Genomic DNA, 21256 nt, shown 5'->3' with positions numbered 1-21256 from the left:
ATTTTCCAACAGCATTTGTTCATTTTGTGTCTGTTCCATTTCAGTAATTTTCATAATATTTTCAAAAACTATTTATTATATTTGTTACAGTGTTCTGTGATCTTTCATGTTGCTATTATAATACAGTGTGTCCGTAAAGTCATGGTGCACTATTGACCGGTCACAGGAAAGCAACAAAGGATGATAGAAATGTGAAATCTGCACCAAATAAAAGGAAAACTCTCCCAGTTTCATACCTATTCAGTGAAGTTCGATGTGGGCTCATGCACAAAGTTTTTAGGGCTCCTTAGGTAGCTATCCCGTATAGCCTCTACAGACTCATCACTGACTGACGGCCTACCAGAACAGGGTTTCTCCACCAAACTGCCGATTTCCTTCCAACTGTTTATCCCACCGAGTAATGTTATTCCTATGTGGTGGCGCTTCGTTATAAACACGCCAATATTCACGTTGCACTTTGGTCACGGATTCGAATTTAGCGAGCCACAGAACACACTGAACTTTCCTCTGTACTGTCCACATCTCGACTGGCATGGCTGTGGGTTGCTCCATTGTATACACGGTGTTACGTCATCATCTGTGCATGCGCACATGCTGCCACATCATCCTACAGAAACTGGGAGGATTTTCCTTTTCTTTGGTGCAGATTTCACATTTCTATCTTTTGTTGCTTTCCTATGACTGGTTAAAAGTGCACCATGACATTACGGACACACTGTAGTTTTGGGGGCTTCATGAACCACAGCCATGTATGATAGCAAACTTAATTGATAAGTGTGTGTTCTCATTGCTCCACTGACCAGCAGTTCTCCTATCGCTTTCCCTCTCTTCAGTCCGTATTTCCTGAGACACAACAATATTTAAATTAGGCCAGTTAACAACACTACAATGGCCTCAAAATGCTGATGTGAAAGGAAAGGTTGCATGACTCTCACTTTAAATCAAAACCTAGAATAATTAAACTTGGAAGGCATGTCAAAAACCAAGATAGGCTGGCCTGACCAGGCGGTGGTGCAGTGGATAAAGCATCAGCCTGTGATGCAGAGGACTCAGGTTCAAAACCCTGAGGTCACTGGCTTGAGCATGGGTTCACCAGCTTGAGCTCAAGATTGCTGGCTTGAACATGGGATCATAGATATGACCCCATAGTCACTGGCTTGAGCCAAAGGTTGCTGACTTGAAGCCCAAGGTTTCTGGCTTGAACCCAAGGTCACTGGCTTGAGCAAGGGGTCACTGGCTCAGCTGTAACTTCTCCCCCCTCCCCCATCAAGGCACATATGAGAAAGCAATCAATGAACAACTAAGTTGCCACAATGAGATATTGATGCTTCTCATCTCCCTTTCTGTCTGTCCCTCTGTCTCAAAAAATAAGTGAGATAGGTTGAAAACTATGTCCCTTGTGCCCAGTTACCCAAGTTGTGAATATAAAGGAAAATTTCTTGAAGGAAATTGAAAGTGAAAGTGTTACTCCAGTGAACACATGAATGATAAGAAAGCAGAACAGCACTATTGCTGATATGGAAAAAGCTTTGTTGGTCTGGATATAAAATCAAACCATTCACAACATTCCGTCAAGCTAAAGAGTAATTCAGAGCAAGGTTCTAACTCTCTTTAATTCTCTGAAAGCTGAGAAAGATGAGAAGGCTGCCAAAGAAAAGTTTGAAGCTAGCAGAGGTTGTTATAAGGAAAGAAATCATCTCCATAGCATAAAAGTGCAAACTAAAGCAGCAAGTATTGATGTTGAAGCTGCAGCAAGTTATCCAGAATATCTAGCTATGATAATTAATAAATGTCACTACACTAAACAGATTTTCAAAGTAGATATAACAGTCTTATAATGGAAGAAGATGCCATCTGGGACTTCCATAGCTAGCGAGAAGGCAATGCCCAATTTCAAGGCTTCTAAGGACAGGCTTACTCTATTGTTAGGGGCTAATGCAGCTGCTGACTAAACTGAAGCCAGTGTTTATTTACCATTTTGAAAATTCTAGGGCCCTTTGGAATTATGCTAAATCTACTCTGCCTGTTTTCTGTAAGTGGAACAAAAAGCCTAGATGACAACATAATCTGCTTACAGCATGGTTTACTGAATATTTTAAGCTCACTGTTGAGACTTGCTCAGGAGGAAAGATTCCTTTCAAAGCATTACTGCTTATTGACAATGTATAGTCACCCAAGAGCTCTGATGGACATGTATAACGAGATTACCGTTATTTTCATGCCTGCTAATATAGCATCTTTTCTCTAGCTAAAATATTAAGCAGTAATTTTGACTTTCAGATCTTATTTTTAAGAAATATATTTCAATCTGACCAGATCATGGTACAGTGGATAGAGTGTAAACCTGGGACACTGAGGACCCAGGTTTGAAACCCCGAGGTCTCTGGTTTGAGTGCCAGGTTGCCGGGATCGTAGACCTGACACCAAAGTCTCTGGCTTGAGCAAGGGGTCACAGGCTCAGCTGAAGAAAGCAATCAATGAACACATAAAGTGCCACAACTACAAGTTGATGCTTCTCATCTCTCTCCCTATCTGTTTCTCTCTCTTTTTAGCATATGCTAAAAATAATGTTTCATAAAGGCAATAGCTGCCATAGATAATGATTCCTCTAATAGATCTGGGCAAAGTAAATTGAAAACGTTCTGAAAAGGATTCACCATTTAAGGTGCTATTAAGAACATAATTCACGGGAAGAGATCAAAGTCTAAACATTAAAAGGAGTTTAGAAGAGTTGATTCCAACCTTGATGGGTAACTTGGAAGGGTTCAAGACTTCAGTTGAGGAAGTACCTGTAGATGCAGTGGGTATAGCAAGAGAACCAGATTTAGAAATGGAGCCTGATAATGTGACTGGATTGCTATTGTTGTATCAGAACAGCGAGAAACGAACATCTTGCCACACACACAGTCCATCAGCCAAATTAAGAAATTAAGGAGTCTTTAATTAACTGGCTGAGCGGACTGCATGGAGACCTAAGTAGTTCAAATCAATGCAGCAGGGAACACAGTTTGGGGCTGGCTTTTAAAGGGGAAATTACATACTGAGGAATGGGGAGGAGAGGAAGCATAGCAGTAAAACAAAGCAGTGAAACAAGCTTTCTTACAGTGTTTATCTATAGGGTTAATTCAGGGAGAAACATTCTGAGAACACCTGCAACTTTGCAAAGCTAGCCCAAGGCCACAGTCTGGGAAACCAGCCTCAAGGCCAGGAATAGGGAGTCTTTTCAGAAAAAGTAAGTTTTGCTAAAAGTCTCTGTTTTAGAGAAAGTAAGTTTTGCCAAAAATTATTCATGGTAAGAGCCTTTCTTTTCCACACTTCACTATAATCTCATAAAATTTTAATGTATGAGGAGTTGTTTCTTATGGGTTATCAAAGAAGATGGCTTCTTGAAATGGAATCTATTCCTGGTGAGTATACTGTGAAGATTGTTGAAATGACAACAAAGGATTTAGAATTGTACAGAAATTCAGTTGATATAGCAGCAGCAGGGTTTGAGAAGATTGACTTCAATTTTGAAAAGTTCTATGGGTAAAACGCTATGAAACAACATCATTTACTACAGAGAAATCATTATTGAAAGGAAGACTCAATCAATACAACATACTTAATTATTGTCTTATTTTAAGAAATTGCCACAGGCACATCACCCTTCAGGAACCACCACCCTGATAAGTCAGCAGCCATAAATATCAAGGGCAAACTTCCCTACCAGCAAAAGGATTGCAACTCGCTGAAGGCTCAAATGTTAGCATTTTTTCACAACATAATATTTGTTAATTAAACATACTTTTCTTTAAATACAATGCTATCACACACTTAATAGACTATAGTGTAAAGTAAACATAACTTTTATATGCGCTAGGAAACCTAAAAGTTCACTTTATTGTGTTACTGACTCTTGTGGTTGTCTGAAACCAAACCTTCAATATCTCCATGGTAAGCATGTATAGGCAGTCCCCAGGTTACAAATGAGATAGCTTTTATAGATTTGTTCTTAAGTTGAATTTGTATGTAAGTTGAAACAGGTACTTTTACCTATTAAATGCTACTTAAATGTCTTAGTATTTGCTTTTACCTTTCTGTGCATATAAATACTTAAATATTTTCAAGTACAACCTTTAAAAATTATAGGTGATACAGAAGATGAAGGACTTGTTGGAGAGGATTCTTCTGCTGGAGTCAGTTTCTTGAAGTAGGCATCCAGGGAGGTTTTGACAGAGCTTTTTTTCCCCATCATAAATGGCCCTGTAGCATCCTAGGCCTTCAGTAACTGCATGGTAAACTCTGGTGAACCTCTCTGTATCAGGATCTTGCTCCTCTAATTTTGCCATTCCTGCTTCAATGAGACAAAAAGCATCAGCTATTCTGTGGAAAACATTTTTGGTTCTGGAGTTTCTGGGTCCCTGTTTTCTTCCCTAAATGCTGTCTGCTGCTCTAGTTTTATAAAGTCTTCATTGGCTAGTTCTTTGCCATAAGAGTCAAGTAATTATGATACCATTTTCACTGATGTTCAACTGCAGTGGATTACCGGTAGCCCTTATTGCACTCCATTCATTAGTATGAATTATACGTAAGTTGGATGTTGGTACCTCAGGGACTTCATATATATATTCTGTCTGAGATCTTCATTCGTATTATATATTTTTACCATTGTACTGCTGTGGTACAGCTCCATGCTCTCAGACAGGCTAGACCAGAAGAAGGTTTTCCTACCACTAGTAGTCTTTACTATTGGGAAGAATTTCTCAAATAAGAAAGATTAGGCTTTAGCTATAAAAGAAAAAAATGTAAATTTTTGGGGCTGACCTCGCAAAAGGAGAGTCTCATTTTTAGGGGCCTGGTGCCAGCCAAGTCTGCCCTTTGGATATTTTATTTGTTGAGCTGATTGGACAATGCTCTGTTGTGGTCTGAAGCTAGCTACTGGTTATATTGTTTCTGCAGCCTCTTGGGAGGGTCTTCAATGCAGACCAAGTTCAGCCATCATTTTGACCAGCTTGGGGTCACCTGGTGGGAGCTAAAAGTGATCTGCACTTTTTTGGTGCTTGTACTAGGCTTGGAGGCTCTTGCAAGGGGCTGTGCTGCAAACAGAGTCTGACTCCTACTAGTACTGAGCTTGGGATGCTTTGGTGTGGACACCACGAGGTAAGCTGAGGCCACCTGCCACTTGTGTTGCATTTATGGCCATTTAGTTGAAGCTATGTTATAAGCCAACACTGGTCACAGCTTTATAACAGGCTCAGAACCACCTCATGGGAGTCACAGTGCAAGCTGAGACCATTCACAACCTGTGCCACCCTTGGAGCCACTTAGCAAGAGGTACAAGGCATGATGAGTATAGCTGCTACTTGTTTGCTGTTTGTAGGCCTTTCAGGAAAATCCACAGTGCAATGCCTCTTGTGAAAAGCTATTGGAAACAGTTCAGGCCAGGCAGGTTGAGTTGGGTGGGACAGGGCCTCAAGGAATCACCAGTGCTGGGCAAGCGTTGTTAGCCAGGATAATGGAGAGCTCAGATTTGACACCCACTTGTGCCACCAGCTGAGTGAAGTTGAGGCCGAACAAAGCAACAGTGGTGCCTGCCAGCCCTTCTATCCCCAGAGAAAGCTGCCCTTGACCCTGATCTTCAAGCCCTTTTCCTGAAGCCAGTCAATTTAGATCCTCTCTCTATATCCCTTGAGGTCTTTGAGCACATAGTAAGGTTGTGAGTGAGTGAGTCACTCAAGAAAAACTCCTGGGACCCCAGCAGCTCTCCATCTTACTCAGTTATAATCTCTGCTTGTTTTCACAACCCAGTGTTACAGTGTTACAGGCACTCTTCTTCCTGGCACGTATTAACATTTCCTGAGCTAGTGAGCCAGGGATGGGACTGACGCTATTTAGGGAGACCTCTGCAACTGAGATATCCCTCTTGATTCTTAATTCTCACACTGGTCATGTCAGACCTGCCCGTACCACATCCCTATCCCTTCTTCCAGTCTTGTGTGGCTTCTTTATATTTTTAGTTATAGAAATTTTCTTCAACTAGTTTTCAGTTGGTTTCAATGATGGTTGTTGAATAAATTAGTTGTAATTTTGATGCGGTCATGAGAGGAGGCAAACAGCATTTAGCTATTCCACAATCTTTTTTTTTTTTTTTAATTTTTTTTTTTTTTTTTAGTTTATTCATTTTTATAGAGAAGAGAGAAAGGAGAGAGAGAGACAGGGGGGGGGGGAGCTGGAAGCATCAACTCCCATATGTGCCTTGACCAGGCAAGCCCAGGGTTTTGAACCGGCAACCTCAGCATTTCCAGGTCAATGCTTTATCCACTGCACCACCACAGGTCAGGCCCACAATCTTTTTTTTTTTTTTTTTGTATTTTTCTGAAGTGAGAAGCAGAAAGGCAGAGAGACAGATTCCTGCATGCGCCCTACCAGGATCCACCCGGCATGCCCACTAGGGGGGTGATTCTCTGCCCAGCTGGGGTATTGCTCCATTGCAACTGGAGTCATTCTAGTGCCTGAGGCGTAGGCCATGGAATCATCGTCAGTGTCCTGGCCAACTTTGCTCCAGTGGAGCCTTGGCTGCAGGAGAGGAAGAGAGAGATAGAAAGTAGAGGGGGAATGGTGAAGAAGCAGATGAACGCTTCTCCTGTGTGCCCTGACCCAGAATCTAACCCGGGACTTCCACATGCCAAGCCAGCGCTCTACCACTGAGCTAGCCAGCCAGGGCTTTTCCACCATCTTAACTGGAAATATTGCAGTATTTCTTTTTTTTTTCCTAAACAGTCATTTTATTGCTTGAGTACATAGACACATGTATGCAACTAGGGTAGAGTCTGTGGATAACTCATATGTCCAATTGCAGGGGGAGGATTCCTTTGGTTACATAATATCAAGCCAATTGGTGAGTATAGCTCTTGATCAGAATCAATGGAATCCAGCATTCTTTTCCTTTCTATTCCTCTCAAGATGCTTTTGACTAGCTACAACTTTTGTAATTAAATGGTAGAGGTCCTCAAGAAGATCAGGAGCAAGTCCTTTTGACTTAAGAATTCTCAAGATTGTATTACTTATCACTTCTGTAATGCTATGTGAGTCTCAGGATCACACCGATTTGTGATGGAGTTAGCCCCTACCTGTCCAGTTTGTTGATCTGCTCCTTCACATCATCACATGTCATCATCACATGTCAACTTCAGCCAGGTGAAGGGCAGGGCAGAGCCAACTGGGACAGACCCTTTCTGGGAGCATACATGCAACCCATAATGGCATGGACAAGGAACAAAAAAAGAGCAATATTCCTTTCTTTAGTTCATTTTACCTACTCAAAGTTCAGATCAAAGTTGATATGGACACTGAGAGATAAATACTAAAATATTTTTCTGCTGTGGAGTAGATTTTTAAGTTATGAGAAACAATCAAGAATTAGATGTTGTTAAACCTAAATTGGCTTTCTTATTTTAACTGGCATCATGTGGGATATCTTAGTGCACATTTTATATTAATGACTACTGGGAATTACTCCTGTAATACCATTTATTTTGAAATTTTGAACGCTAGGAAAGCTTTCAAAAATATGCCACTATATGTGGAAAATAGAATGTTCTATACAAAACATTGGTTTTTTTTTATTTTTATGAAGAAATGCAACTTAATCTTTAAAGTATAGAAACCAGAAGGCAATGGTTATAGCAGTGAGGTAATGTTATAAAAAGTGGACAGATAAATTATCAAACTTAGTAAGAAGTAGAGCCTTGCTGGCCAAATTTTGAATTTATACAGTTTAGATTTACAGAAATAAATTTAAATTATTTGTACATTTTAGTAACAGATGAAAACAGATACAATTTTCAACAAAGAATTATTTAAATGGAGATAGTCTCAACATTGTTTTAATATTATAAATAAATGTTAGCCTTTGTCTGCTGGAGAAATGCATTTAAATATGGTATCTTAAATTCTAGGATATGAAAGATGGCAAGTCCAAGTAAAAGTAAACGGAAGATACTAAAAGCCAAAAAAACAATGCCTGCCAGTTGCCGGAAGCAAATGGAGATCCTCAATAAGTCAAAGAACGTTGAAGCACTAAACTCAGCAGCAATTGGGAATAATATGTCAAGTAATAATCAGAATTCAAGTATTGGTGTCATAAATAACAAAGGTAGATATTCTGAAAATGATGCTTCCTCATTGGACTCACAAAAAAGTCAAGTATTTTTTCAGAATTTAATAAAACCACTAGAAATTGGTTTGGAAACAAGATTGCAAAACATTTGGGAAGAAGTTGTATGCCCGTACCAAAAGCCAAGTAAACCAATAGAATCTCCCAGGAAACTGTCTACACAGGAGGCAAAAGATTCACAAAACACTTCTGGAAACCATTTGGAATATCAGGCAAATATAACAAGACCCTTCTTTGAACAACACAAAGAGGACTATAGTCTGAAATCCATTAGTCATCCATACAGTGTATTGAATGGTATAGTTCAAATGCCAACGTCTATAGTAATCAATACCTTGAATGATACGGGAATTGACAAGATGGTTTCCCATTTAGAAACAAATTCCTATTCTGCATCACATGATAAAAGGCAAAATGACATTTTGGTTTTCAGTTCAGACACCCATTTTGTTCCTGCTAATAAAATACATACAGCGGTGAATTCAGTCATTTATCATACCAGTACTGCTGACAGTTTGAAAGGTGAAGACTCCTCTAGAACCTGTCATTCCAGCACATCAAATTGTGGAAATACAGAGTCAACATGGCTGTCATCACTTGACACAGATAGAAATAACAGTAAGTATACTTGTACACCTTTCTGGAGAATTAAAATAATCACTTTGAGGGGGGCATTTTATAGTCTCAGATATAGAAACAGTATATACAGGGTGGGGCAAAGGTAGGTTTACATTTCAAATGGAAAATAATACAATAATTAATAATTATACAAGAATAAACTTCCACATACTCATAACTGTAAACCTACTTTTTATTGACATAAAAAAGCAAATTATAACTAATTATTTCAGAATATCTTGTTTCTGAACAATTCTTGGTGAGGAGGGGAAATGGTATCCTCTATATCCTGAGAGAAGTAAATTCTGTCAAAAAGGAAACAGTCACTTTTCCCTGAAATTAAAATCAAAAGGTAGGTTATGGTATTTGGTTTATTTCATCTTCATATTTTCTTTTTTTCTTCTTCTTTTTCAAGTGAGAGGAGGGAAAATAGAAGACTTCCACATGCACCCTGACCAGGATCCACCCAGCAACCACCATCTGGGCCATACTCACAACTGAGCTATTTTGCCAAGGCTCCACGGAGCCATCCTCAGCACCTGGGGCTGATGCACTCGAACTAATCGAGCCATGGCTGCGAAAGGGAGAGAGAGAGAGAAGGGAAGGGGTGGAGAAGCAGATGGTTGCTTCTCCTGTGTGCCCTGACTAGCAATCAAACCTGGGACTTTCACACCAGGCTGACACGCTACCACTGAGCCAACTGGCCAGAGTTTATATATTTTTTTGGTTTGAAGTTGTATTTATTAAATTAATAGGAGATTGCCTGACCAGGAGGTTGTGCAGTGAATAGATTAATAGTTGAAAGAAGAGAGTAGGTTTTTAAATTTTTGGTGAACCTATTTTTTTTTTTTTCATAAAATTGACCTGTAAAACTCACATGCCAAATATGAGCTGACAGATAATAAAAATATATACACATATACACACACATATGTGTGTGTTTGTAGAATGAGAGAGAAACACGTCAAATAATTAGCCAATGGCCTGACTGGACGGTGGCGCAGTGGATAGAGCATTGGACTGAGATGTGGAGGACCCAGGTTCGAGACCCTGAAGTCGCCAGCTTGAGCGTGGCTCAAATGGTTTGAGCAAAGCTCACCAGCTTGGACCCAGGGTCACTGGCTCGAGCAAGGGGTTACTCGGTCTGCTGAAGGCCCCCAGTCAAGGCACATATGAGAAAGCAATCAATGAACAATTAGGGTGTCGCAGCAAAAAACTGATGATTGATGCTTCTCATCTCTCTCCGTTCCTGTCTGTCTGTCCCTATCTATCCCTCTCTCTGATTCTCTCTCTGTCTCTGTAAAAAATAATAATAATAATTAGCCAATGAAGTTCTAGGGTTATAAAATCTTTAAAGTGTATTTCATTAGAAGTAGAGTATTTTTGTAGGTTAATGAAATAAAAGAAAAAAATTATAGGATAAATTTTGTGTTTTTGTCTAGGCTACAGAGTGATCATTTAAAAAGATGAACTTAAAATTGCTTAAGAATGGGATCACCTATTAAAATTATGAAGGACTGCCTAAGTAACTTTATAAAAATATTGTGACCACTTATGTGACTGTAAATAGAGGACTGAATGCTATAGTTTATTCAGTTTTTGCCAGTAATAAATGTGTATTAAATAAGGTTGAAGGGAAAGTGTATCTGAGAATCCTACCTGGGATATTCTTTTTTTTTTAATTAGATTGTTGCAATTTTTTATACAATTGCATTTTCTAAAAAATGCTGCCATGGTCATATTTTTGTTTTTCTATTTGCAGAGGGTCTCTAAATTAGAGAATTACCGTTTTCTTCATTAGAAGGAATGTTTCTATCTCTTACTTTTTCATTTCCCCAAGGCCATAATCAAAAGAAGAGGATGTTTTCAGAAAACAAAGAAAATGTTAAGCGCATGAAAACTTCCGAGAAAATTAATGAAAATATTTGTGTGGCTCTGGAAAAGCAAACAGCATTGCTGGAACAGGTAAAATATTGGGACTTAAATATTTGCTTCTGAAACTTTTACTTTTGATTAGTAAAAAATGATAAAAGTTCATTAATCTCTACAACGACTTAGTACAGATGACTTTCACTTGATGCAAAGCTGGTATATGAAAATTGAATAAGCAGATGGAGATATTAGGAGCAGATAGTTATTTACGTACCAAAATATCTCTAGTTTGGTTTGTTTTGTTGTTTTAATTTAAGAGAGAAATGAAGGGGGGGAGAGAGAGAGAAACGGAAACATCGATTTGTTGTTTCACTTATTTATGCATTCCTTGGTTGATTCTCGTATATAGTCGGACCAGGGATCAAACCCGTAACATTGGTGTTTCAGGACGACACTCCAACCAACTTAGCTACCCAGCCAGAGTAGTTTCTTGAGAATGATCCTATGCAGAGTAATGTAGGTAGAGTGCTCTGATAGAAAGAGAATGGGCTTTTCAGTCAGTAAGTAGTACATTCAAATTTCTTTGAGAATCAGATACTGCATAACCTTGAGCTTTGTTGAAAAATCTGTTTTTACTGGTCACCAGGTTCTTTGGTCTGCATCTGTATCTGTTGTATAAACTTAGACAACCCAGAAGTTCATTGCAAAGTTCTGTTACATTCAGGTTTACTTGCCCTGATTTCCAAGTTTACACAGATATGATGCATTATCTGACATTTTGCTTTATAGTATCATTAAATGCACGTTTTGCTTTCATTTTTGCCCCATTTCATCTCATTGTATTATAGTTCCCGTACATGTCAGATCAACTCTGACATGTAAGTGTAATGAGCTTCAATTTTAGTAGATCTTGTTTTGATTATTATGTTTTGTTATTTTACTGTATTTACCACTAGAATGCCACAACTAAAAGTCATTAGGTAGTAAATTAATGCCTGTCAGTTGTAATGGAACAGAAATGTCCCGATTCTAACTGTACCAGAAAGAAAAACACTACTGTTTTTTAAAACAGACCATTACAATTATATAGTTATATATAATAGTAATGTTTATTCACACAATACCTGGAAACCTTTTTGAAAAACTCATGCAGAACCAGCCTAATAGATGAGTCAACAGTTTTCCCCTTTCTACAGAACTCTTGTTGTCTTTCAGGAAGACCAAAAGAGATACAGTTCTAATAAAAAATATGTAAATATTCTACTTTTTGCAGGGAAAGAGTAGCAGAATTATGGTAAACATGGATTTAGGTTAAGAAAATATTTGGATATATTATAACTGTGTCTTATTTCCAGTTATTAGTGACTGAATTCAGAAATAAAGTCTGATATGGACATTTAAGACAAAATTTAACCTTTGCAAATTTTAATTGTACTGGCATGGAAAAAATCAGGGATTTCATTCATTTTCTGCCTCAACAAAAACAGTTGGCACAACCTGACACAGAAAATAAGTCTTTCCCAGTGACATTTAGGGAATGCAGTTTTCTACCCCCTCCCACATCCCCCACCTGGAAATTTCTTCTAGATTCTACAGAGACAACCTGGGTAGCTAATTCTTTCTTTATACCTATCTCTAAATAGCTAGGCTAGCTTACCATCATTTAATGTTTTGATTCCTGTCCAAACATAAACCTTCTAAATCACATGTTTGTTTTTCTAGAGAGACTGGTGGGTGAGGGACAGACAGGAAGGGAGAGGGATGAAAAGCATCAACTCATACTTGTGGCAACTTAGTTGTTCATTGATTGCTTTCTCATATGTGCCTTGACTAGGAAGCTCCAGCCGAGCCAGTGACCCCTTGCTCAAGCCAGTGACCTTTGGGCTCAAGCCAATGACCGTGGGGTCATGTCTAGGATCCCATGCTCAAACTGGTGAGCCTGCACTCAAGTTGGCAACCTCAGGGTTTTGAACCTGGGTCCTCAAGCATCCCAGGCCAGTGCTCTATCTACTGTGCCACCACTGGATCAGGCTGTTTGTCTTTTTTGTTTGAATCCCAGTGGAATTGAGCCTCCTATTCTGACATTGTTCTTCCCTGCTGAGAGAGTCCTGGAGCTGTTGACTCTTGGGATTTCATAAGGATCTTGGCCTTGTTGGTTCCAATTAAATTACTGAAATAGAGGGGTTTTTCTTTCAAATCCAACTTAGTCACTCCACCCACCATTTTCAAAGCTGAACATATTGGGGATATATATTTTCCAGTCTTCAGTCTTTAGGCCTCTTTGTCTTTAGGTGCCTTTATCTGCCATCTGCAAAATTATACATATGACTTTCATCTGGTTTTATAATATCGATACATTCCAATTGGCAGAAGACATTTAATGTACGTTATAGTGTCTGTCTTCTGTACAAGAAACACCACCACTAAATGAGAACAAATGTCCAACTAACCAAGAGTAATCACCTCTTGCTGGACGTTTAGTCCAAAATAATCAAGTTATTAGAGTCTTCCCCATCTGAATGATCAGGAGTACTTGTTTAAATTGTGATTTCTTGAGCTCACTGAGTTGAAGACTGTTGTTTTAGGCTACTCTTTTCTCAAACTTAACTGATAAGAATCATCAGTGATACCTGTTAATTATATAACTTTCCAGCAAATTCTATTTGGTGAATCCAGGGGAAGATGGTCTAGGAATTTGTGATTTTAATAAGTATCCGGTGTGGTTATTTCTCACCGGGGAAGTTTGACAGACACTGTATGGCCTTTGCTTATTAGCAGAACAGGATTCCCATATTCAAAACACTTAGATATTTCTCCAAGGTTCATCTGTGCATGAACTTCACATACTAATCTCAGCCAGTAACCTTGCAACCGTGCAATAATCCGTATAAACCACACATGAGTGACAGGTAATGGTTGTCAGTAAAAATAGTATGTGTTTCTGAACATTTCTTTATATAACACATTTTAAGCACTTATTAATTGAATCAAATATTTAAAGGTGTGTTGATAATGACAATTATGTCTAATAATGTTGAGAAACTATTGAAGAAATGTTAATGAAGCATTACAGAAGTAGTAGTCAAGTAGAAAACAGTGTTGAAGAGAAAGAACAATTGAAAATTAGAAGGAAAAATTTTGGGACTAATCAAATAAAATTACTGAATATGACTGATCATCCAGGTGATATCAGTGTAAAAGAGTTTAACATGGAAACTACATGTTCCAATTTTGAGCACCAAGAGTCAAGATATTAACATAAAGTTGTAAATATTACTATTAAATACTTTAAGTGTATTATGACAAGTTTTGTTATTAAGAGAGACTACCTACTCTGGTATGAAAGTTGCTTACAAGACCATACACAATGACCATGTAACTAGAGCAGATATTTCTGAATGTATTGTTAATCAGAGTTGTTCATATGAGTGGGCATTGAGATTAATTATGCTTCTTGAAAATAGGCCAGTCTGTTCTCTAAAAAACAGACAAATAAGGAAAGGCATCAGTGTTTCATGTTATAGCTACTATGATCCATTAGAATAGCATGCATTATGCCAGATAACATTATTCACCACATAATTGTCCGTGGCTATTTTTCAATTTTAACAATAAGAAAGTCACCCCCTAAAAAAACTATACAAATAAAGGAAATTATTTTGTATATTTATTTTCTTTATATCACTTCAGTGTTTTCCATCTTTCGGAGCTCTTTTACGTGTTGTATTTTTATACTCTTATAAAAATCCTGTGAGCCTCATTCATTAGTGTATCATCTAACCATTTGTAGATAAGGAAATTGAAGCTCAGAGATGTGACTTTCTAAAGGTCAAGATAGCTGTTAATGGCAGTCTCAAGGGTCAAACTTGCATAATTTGCTCCATCTGTACTCTGAGAAGTAGAGTTCCTCTTTATGGAATAGTAGGTTTAATATGGTTATTAAAAACAAATGGGGCCTGACCTGGCAGTGGCACAGCTGATAGAACATTGGACTGGGACACAGAGACCCAGGTTCGAAACCCCGAAGTAACCGGCTTGAGTCCAAAGGTTGCTGGCTTGAGCAAGGGGTCACTCACTCTGCTGTAGTCCCCACCCCCCACCCCCAGTCAAGGCATATATGAGAAAGCAGTCAATGAACAACTAAGGAGCCACAATGAAGAGTTGATGTTTCTCATCTCTCTCCCTTCCTGTCTGTCCCTCTCTCTCCCTCTCTCTGTCTCTCTCTCTCTCTCTCTGTCACACACACACAAAAAATGGGATATAGGCTTTTATTTTTCCTTTAATATGTATTGTGGAATTCAACTGAAACTATAGGAAACTAAAATTAGCACTAGGAGAATCAATTTATTAGATGTGTTCTGAACTTGATATTTAACTTCTATAAAACATATAGTAATATAAACATAAAAATACAAATAAAGTGTATTTTATTGATCATAGAAAGTCCAGAAGAGAACAAAGCTATTTTTAAGAAGTAGAAAATAGAGTTGCTTTTAAATTTGAAACATGGGGTGTTTTGGTTTTTATTTTAAAATTCTAGGTCAAACAGTTGATTCAACAGGAGATCTGTAGTATAAATTACAAACTATTTGATAACAAACTGAGAGAATTGACTGAACGCATTGGGAAGACACAGTGCAGGAATAAACATGAAGCAATAGCTGATGACCTCTTCGTAAGTTTCTCATTTCATTTGATTTTGTTTCAGTTTTTATAAAGAATAGACTTTGGTGATATTTTATATCATATGTTAGGAAAGGAGGAAAGTAATAAAGGCAAACCCAAATATGATCGCTGGCCTGACATACTATAATAGATTTCTATAGGTAAAGAATGTATTATTATCTCAGCAATATTGGCCCTTGACAAATACTTTTCAAAGTAATCAGCTATTCTGTGTCAATTAAAAGGCTTAAGACATAGGCAGTTTCTTTTAATTCAAAATATATTCTGTATTAGAGCTTGTACAACTAGTTTCAAGATTGATGGGAAGGTTGTTTTACTCTCCTGGGGTTACTTGCTGATTGGTGTTTATACCAACGTTAATTTTATTATGGACCAATTAGAAATTTGGTGTTTTTATCTTTCATTCTAGAATGTCATCCTAGCATCAAACATGATTTTTTTAAATTAAGTTAACATTGGTTTATAACATAAGTTTCAGGTGTACAACATTTTACTTCAGTATCTGTATACATTGTATAGCACATTTACTACCAAAAGTCTATAGTTTCTGTTCATTACCATACTCTCTTTACCCATTTCACCCTCCACTAACATCCCTTGTAAAAATTGAAATTAATACAATTTTTTTCTTTTCTATCTGACTTATTTCACTTCACATAACAACCTGAAGGTTCATCTATGTTGTCACAAATGACAATATTTCATCCTTTTTAATGGCTTAGTCTATTGTATATATACCACATCTTGATCCATTCATCAGTTGGAGGATACATCAGACATGATTTAAATCTTTGGCTTACAAAGGAATTTCTCATTTATTTGGGTGGATGCTTAAGTCTCACAAAACTACTTTGGCAGGTAGCTTTTTCTCCATCTCTATCTATATGATATATTATTTAGTACTCTGGTTTTATATGTATTTATTTTTCTCTTTCCTCTAGGCAAAAATAGCAAAACTTCAAAGACGTATTGAAAAAGTAGTGTTATCTCAAAGGAATTGTTTGGAATTAAGCACATTATCCAGTAATACATCCACTAAGGTTGGTATAAACACATGGGAGTTTTAATAACTTTTTTGACCCACTTTTTGATAGTTGGATTATAAGAAATGAATGTTTCCAGACTAAGATAGAAGGATTAAAAGACAATAAGTTGATACTTAAAATGTACCTGGGGAAGACACCCTTAGGCAGCCAAAAGTAAATGCCACTTGTATTACTATAATAAATTGAGTAGAGCACAGTGGTAGAGCATTGGCCTGGCATGCAGGAGTCCCGGGTTCAATTCCCGGCCAGGGCACACAAGAGAAGCGCCCATCTGCTTCTCCACACCCCCCTCTCCTTCCTCTCTGTCTCTCTCTTCCCCTCCCGCAGCCAAGGCTCCATTGGAGCAAGGTTGGCCTGGGCGCTGAGGATGGCTCCATGGCCTCTGCCTCAGGCGCTAGAATGGCTCTGGTTGCAACAGAGCAACGCTCCAGATAGGCAGAGCATTGCCCTCTGGTGGGCATGCCGGGTGGATCCCGGTCAGGCGCATGCGGGAGTCTGTCTGACTGTCTCCCCGTTTCCAACTTCAGAAAAATACAAATAAATAAATAAATAAATAAATAAAGTGTGTTCTTCTCAAAAAAAATAATAATAATAAAAAATAATAAATTGAGTAGAGCAGTGATTTATGATTTCCTAGTAGGCTGTCCCCTCTCCGCACCATTTCATCAATATGAAACATACACAGCAAAGTTTGAAATAATTTTACAGTGAACCCTTGTATACTGAGCACCTAAATTTTACCTTTACTATTTTAACATAGTTATTTTTGTCATATTATCTGTCAATCTGTTCATCCCATACGCCATCTTTTATACTTGGTACAATTGTAAGTACAAATGGATTTTGTATAAAAATACACTTTGCAGCATACACATAAAATATTTTAATGTGGGTATCATTAATAAAGTATTATGTTTATATCTTATATAAAATTTAAATAATCTTTATACATTCACTGGATTTTTTTCTTGTGGTTTCTTTATTTACTTTGGTATCATATTTATGCTAGTATCAATAAATGGGAAGTATTTTCTTCCCTGTTTTCTGAAAATGTAAGGGTTTTATTCCTTCTGTAATTGATAGTATCCATCTCTGAAAATTATCTGAGTGAGGAACTTTTTTTTTTAGGAAGACTTTTCCTTGAAAATACAATTAATAGGTACAGGGCAATTCAGATATTTTTATTTCATCTTGTATTTTGTAAGCTATGCTTTGCAAGGAATTTGTTTATATAAGTTGTTGAATTTGTTAACAAAGTTATTGATAAAATTCCCTTTTTGTAGATATTTTTGTAGATATTTGTTGATCTGTAATGATATTCTCTATTTTATTTCTGATATCGGTAAGCTATGTTTTTTCCTTAATCAGTCTTGCTAGGGTTTTTTAAATCTTATTCTCTATCACTTAAATCTTTTCTGTTTTTTATTTTCTTCTTACTTACTTTGGATATAATTCTTCTTTTCCAGCTTCTTAAGAGAAAAAGAACTTTAATTTTTAAACTTCTTTCCTACTGGAAAATGTTTAAAGCTGTCAATTTCCTCCTAAGCAGTGCTTTTCTTGCCACTTCTAATCAGCTTCTGAGTGCAAAGATTATATCATATTTGATATATTTTTGTTTTTCATTAGTTCAGAATAATTTCTGATTTTCCTTATGGTATTCTTTAACTCATGGGTTATTTAGAAAAATGTGTTTAATTTTTTCAAAGATTTGGTACTTTCCTAGGTATACTGTTTTTACTGATATTTAATTTCATTTTGGTCAAGAAATACTGTGTAAAGTTTCAGTCTTAACAGTTATTGACACTTAAGTTGTAGTCCATGATATAGTTTTTCTTGGTGAATGTTTCATGTATACTTGAAAAAAATATTGTGTAATGTTCTATAAATGTCACTTTTGTGTTAATTGTGCCAAGGTGATTGATAGTGGTGAATAATGGCCCTGAAAAGATGTCTTATACTCTAATCCTCAGAACCTGGGAATATCTTCCTTAACATGGTAAAGGAAGCGTATAGATGAGGAGATTATCCTATGGGCTCAGTACTCATAGGAGTCCTTATCAAAAGGAGTCAGTCATGAAGGTCAAGCATAAGAAAGATGGGACAGTGGAAGCAGAGACGTTGAAAGCATTGCACTGAAAATGGAGGAAGGGGCTGTAGGGCAAGGCATGCTGGCAGCTTCTAGAACCTGGGAAAAGGAAACAGATTCTCCCCTGAAGTCTCCACAGGGGATGCAGCCCTGCAAACAAGTTGATCTTGGCTTGGTGAAACTGATTTCAAGTTTCTGGCCTCCAGAAGTGTGATAGAATAAATTACTCTTGTTTTAAACTACCCAGTGTTTGTTAATTTCTTACAGCAGATTCAAGAAACTAATACAGAATGTGGCACCAAGGTGTCTGGAATGCTGCTTTAACAAATAGCTGAAAATGTGGAAGTGGGTTTGGAATGGGGTAATGAGTAGAGACTGAAAGAATATTGAGGAGCAAAATATTTTTTTTAAATCCTGGATTGCCTTGAACAAACTCTTTAACAGAAATGTACATGTTAAAGACTGTAGGTGAGGGCTCAGAAAGGAAATGATGATCACCTTAGAGAAAACATATACAAAGAGAATACCTAAATCTTCATTAAGAAGACTTGGTAGAAATATGGACATTTAAAAACAGTTGGGCCTGGCCTCTGGTGGTACAGTCGATAAAACATCAACTTGGGATGCTGAGGCTACCAGTTCAAAACCCTGGGCTTGCCTGGTTAGGGCACAAGTGGGAGTTGATGCTTCCTGCTCCTCCCCCCCTTCTCTCTCTCTCTCTCTCTTTCTCTCTCTCTCCCCCCCTCCTCTCTCTCCTCTCTAAAATAAATTAAAATTTTTTTAGAGTTGGTAAAGACTCAAAAGAAAATGAGGAAAGCGGATTCTTGCTACATAGTAGCAGGGAAGCTTTGCTGAATTGTGTCCCACACAGTGGAAAACAGAATTTATAGGTGATGAACTTTATTTTTATTAGGCTAACAAGAATTTTGAGCAAAGTATAAGAAGGTTTGGCCTGGCTTCTTGCTATAGTAAATTATGAGAGGGAAGAGATAAATTGGAGGGAACTGTTCAGCAAAAAAAGAACCAGGAGGACTTGATTTGGAATATTCGAGGCTTATCCAAATTGCAAAGACCCTAAAATTAGGAGATTCTCTGTCAGAAAGGAATTATCTGGAGAGAAAGCCAATGGTGTATCGGGACAAGCTTTTGCTAGTGCCTTGGGAAGATCAAAAGGTCAGAGTATTCAGTCACACAGAGATCAGGCATTTGACTCTTTGGTAAGTCCTGGACTCTTTGTATGAGCTATATAGTTCAATGGCAGTTTACTTTTCAAAATCCTTGCAGTGCCATTCTGGTTGGCTTTTTTCTTCTGGCTCCACTGAACTTCCTGTTCTAATCCCTGCAAGTGCTACCTGGGCTCCCCAGTGATGTTGAGAGGGCAGTTCAGGAAATGTTGGCCTATGGTCACTGCCACTGCAGTAGATTGGACCTGCAGCTGCCCGGGATGTGGAGCAGGGACAATGTTGATGCTTTGGTGGTCCACACCACTGCTGTGCCAAGTATGGGATGATGGCCACACTGGCACTGCAGTGGATTTGGCCCACTGCTCTTCCAGATGTGGAGTCCTAGGGATTGGTTCTGACTGGCTTTTGCTAACATTGCTATTGCAGCCGTTTAGGGCCACTGCTGCCCCAGGTGTCAGGTAGGGGCCCAGCTGGCATTATTGCTGCAGTGAATCTGGCTGCTGATTCTGCTGGTATGGGGTGGGGGGCTAGCCAACCCTAATCTAGGTTTGGGGAGGACAGGTTCCTGGCCTTTTCTGGCACTCAAGTGCAGGATATATACATAGATAATAATAAGAAACCCCAGGGAACTCACTGTGGTGTTGCTCCTCAACCTTGAAGTGCCCAGGAAGCCTACCATCTTCTTTCCACCTTTCAGAGGCATTTTTTGATTAGTATTCAGTAAATTATTTCCAAGGTATTTAGTTGTACTTAGAAAGGAGGTGCAGGGGAAAGTGAATCTGTCTGCCTTATCCTGGAATTAAAAGAAAAGGCCTGACCTGTGGTGGTGCAGTAGATCAAGCATCGACCTGGAATGCTGAGGTCGCTGGTTCAAAACTCTGGGCTTGCCTGGTCAAGGCACATGTGAGGGTTGGTGCTTCCTGTTCCTCCCCCTCTTCTCTCTCTCTCTCTCTCTCATCTCTAAAATGAATAAATAAACTTAAAAAAAACAAAAACAAAAAAGAAAAGAATACCAATATTTTTTGCTACTGTTTTTCTAATGTTTCAATGTATTTCTACATACAAGATCTGTACATGTAATATAATAACATTTTAGAATTCTGCCTTTGTATACTTGTATTTTTCTTCAAGTTATACATCAGAAAAGCCCATCAGTTGGGCAATCAATTTATCCTTTTGTATTGATTAATATACACAGATATTTAGATACTTCAAGTTCTCAACCAAAGTACAGGCTCAGTTTTTCAGCTCCAAGTTTTAAACCAAACTCATTGAGGAGAAGAGCAAGTTGAAATTTTATTTATTTATATTCTTCACACATTATTAGAAGTATCAGAAAACTAAAAGGGTTTCTTTGTTAAATTCCAATATTTATTCCTAAAACTTAGTCTAATAGGAATAAAATGTATCTAAATACTTAAATCAGTGATTTTCAACCTTTCTAACCTCATGGCACATGTAAACTAATTACTAAACTTCTGTGGCACACCAAAAAAATATTTTTTGGAAATCTGACCCCAAAAAGGGTATGATTTTGATTTATTCACACTGGGTGGCTATTGTTGTGTTGGCTGTTGTCATTTTTTTTTATTTGATAGTCTAAGGG

General features: G+C 37.8%; 1 protein-coding gene and 2 pseudogenes across 1 annotated transcript in view; 2 read left to right on the top strand and 1 right to left on the bottom strand.

The window, feature by feature from the left end:
- Positions 1 to 21256, top strand: part of ATF7IP2 (activating transcription factor 7 interacting protein 2) — a 76306-nt gene that overhangs the window by 10807 nt on the left and 44243 nt on the right. The window contains exons 2-5 of the mRNA XM_066278252.1: positions 7941 to 8776; positions 10617 to 10741; positions 15189 to 15323; positions 16276 to 16374. Of these exons, the coding sequence (XP_066134349.1) occupies positions 7951 to 8776; positions 10617 to 10741; positions 15189 to 15323; positions 16276 to 16374 (1185 nt within the window). The 5' untranslated portion in view covers positions 7941 to 7950. The remainder of the gene's footprint in view (positions 1 to 7940; positions 8777 to 10616; positions 10742 to 15188; positions 15324 to 16275; positions 16375 to 21256) is intronic.
- Positions 889 to 5637, top strand: LOC136335718 (tigger transposable element-derived protein 1-like; annotated as a pseudogene).
- LOC136335717 (small ribosomal subunit protein uS15-like) lies at positions 6763 to 7240 on the bottom strand (annotated as a pseudogene).

The sequence above is a fragment of the Saccopteryx bilineata genome, chromosome 4 (genome assembly GCF_036850765.1).
Source record: "Saccopteryx bilineata isolate mSacBil1 chromosome 4, mSacBil1_pri_phased_curated, whole genome shotgun sequence".
NCBI lineage: Eukaryota > Metazoa > Chordata > Mammalia > Chiroptera > Emballonuridae > Saccopteryx > Saccopteryx bilineata.
Note: the sequence above shows the minus strand (reverse complement) of the source record. Positions and strands in the feature narration are given on the sequence as shown.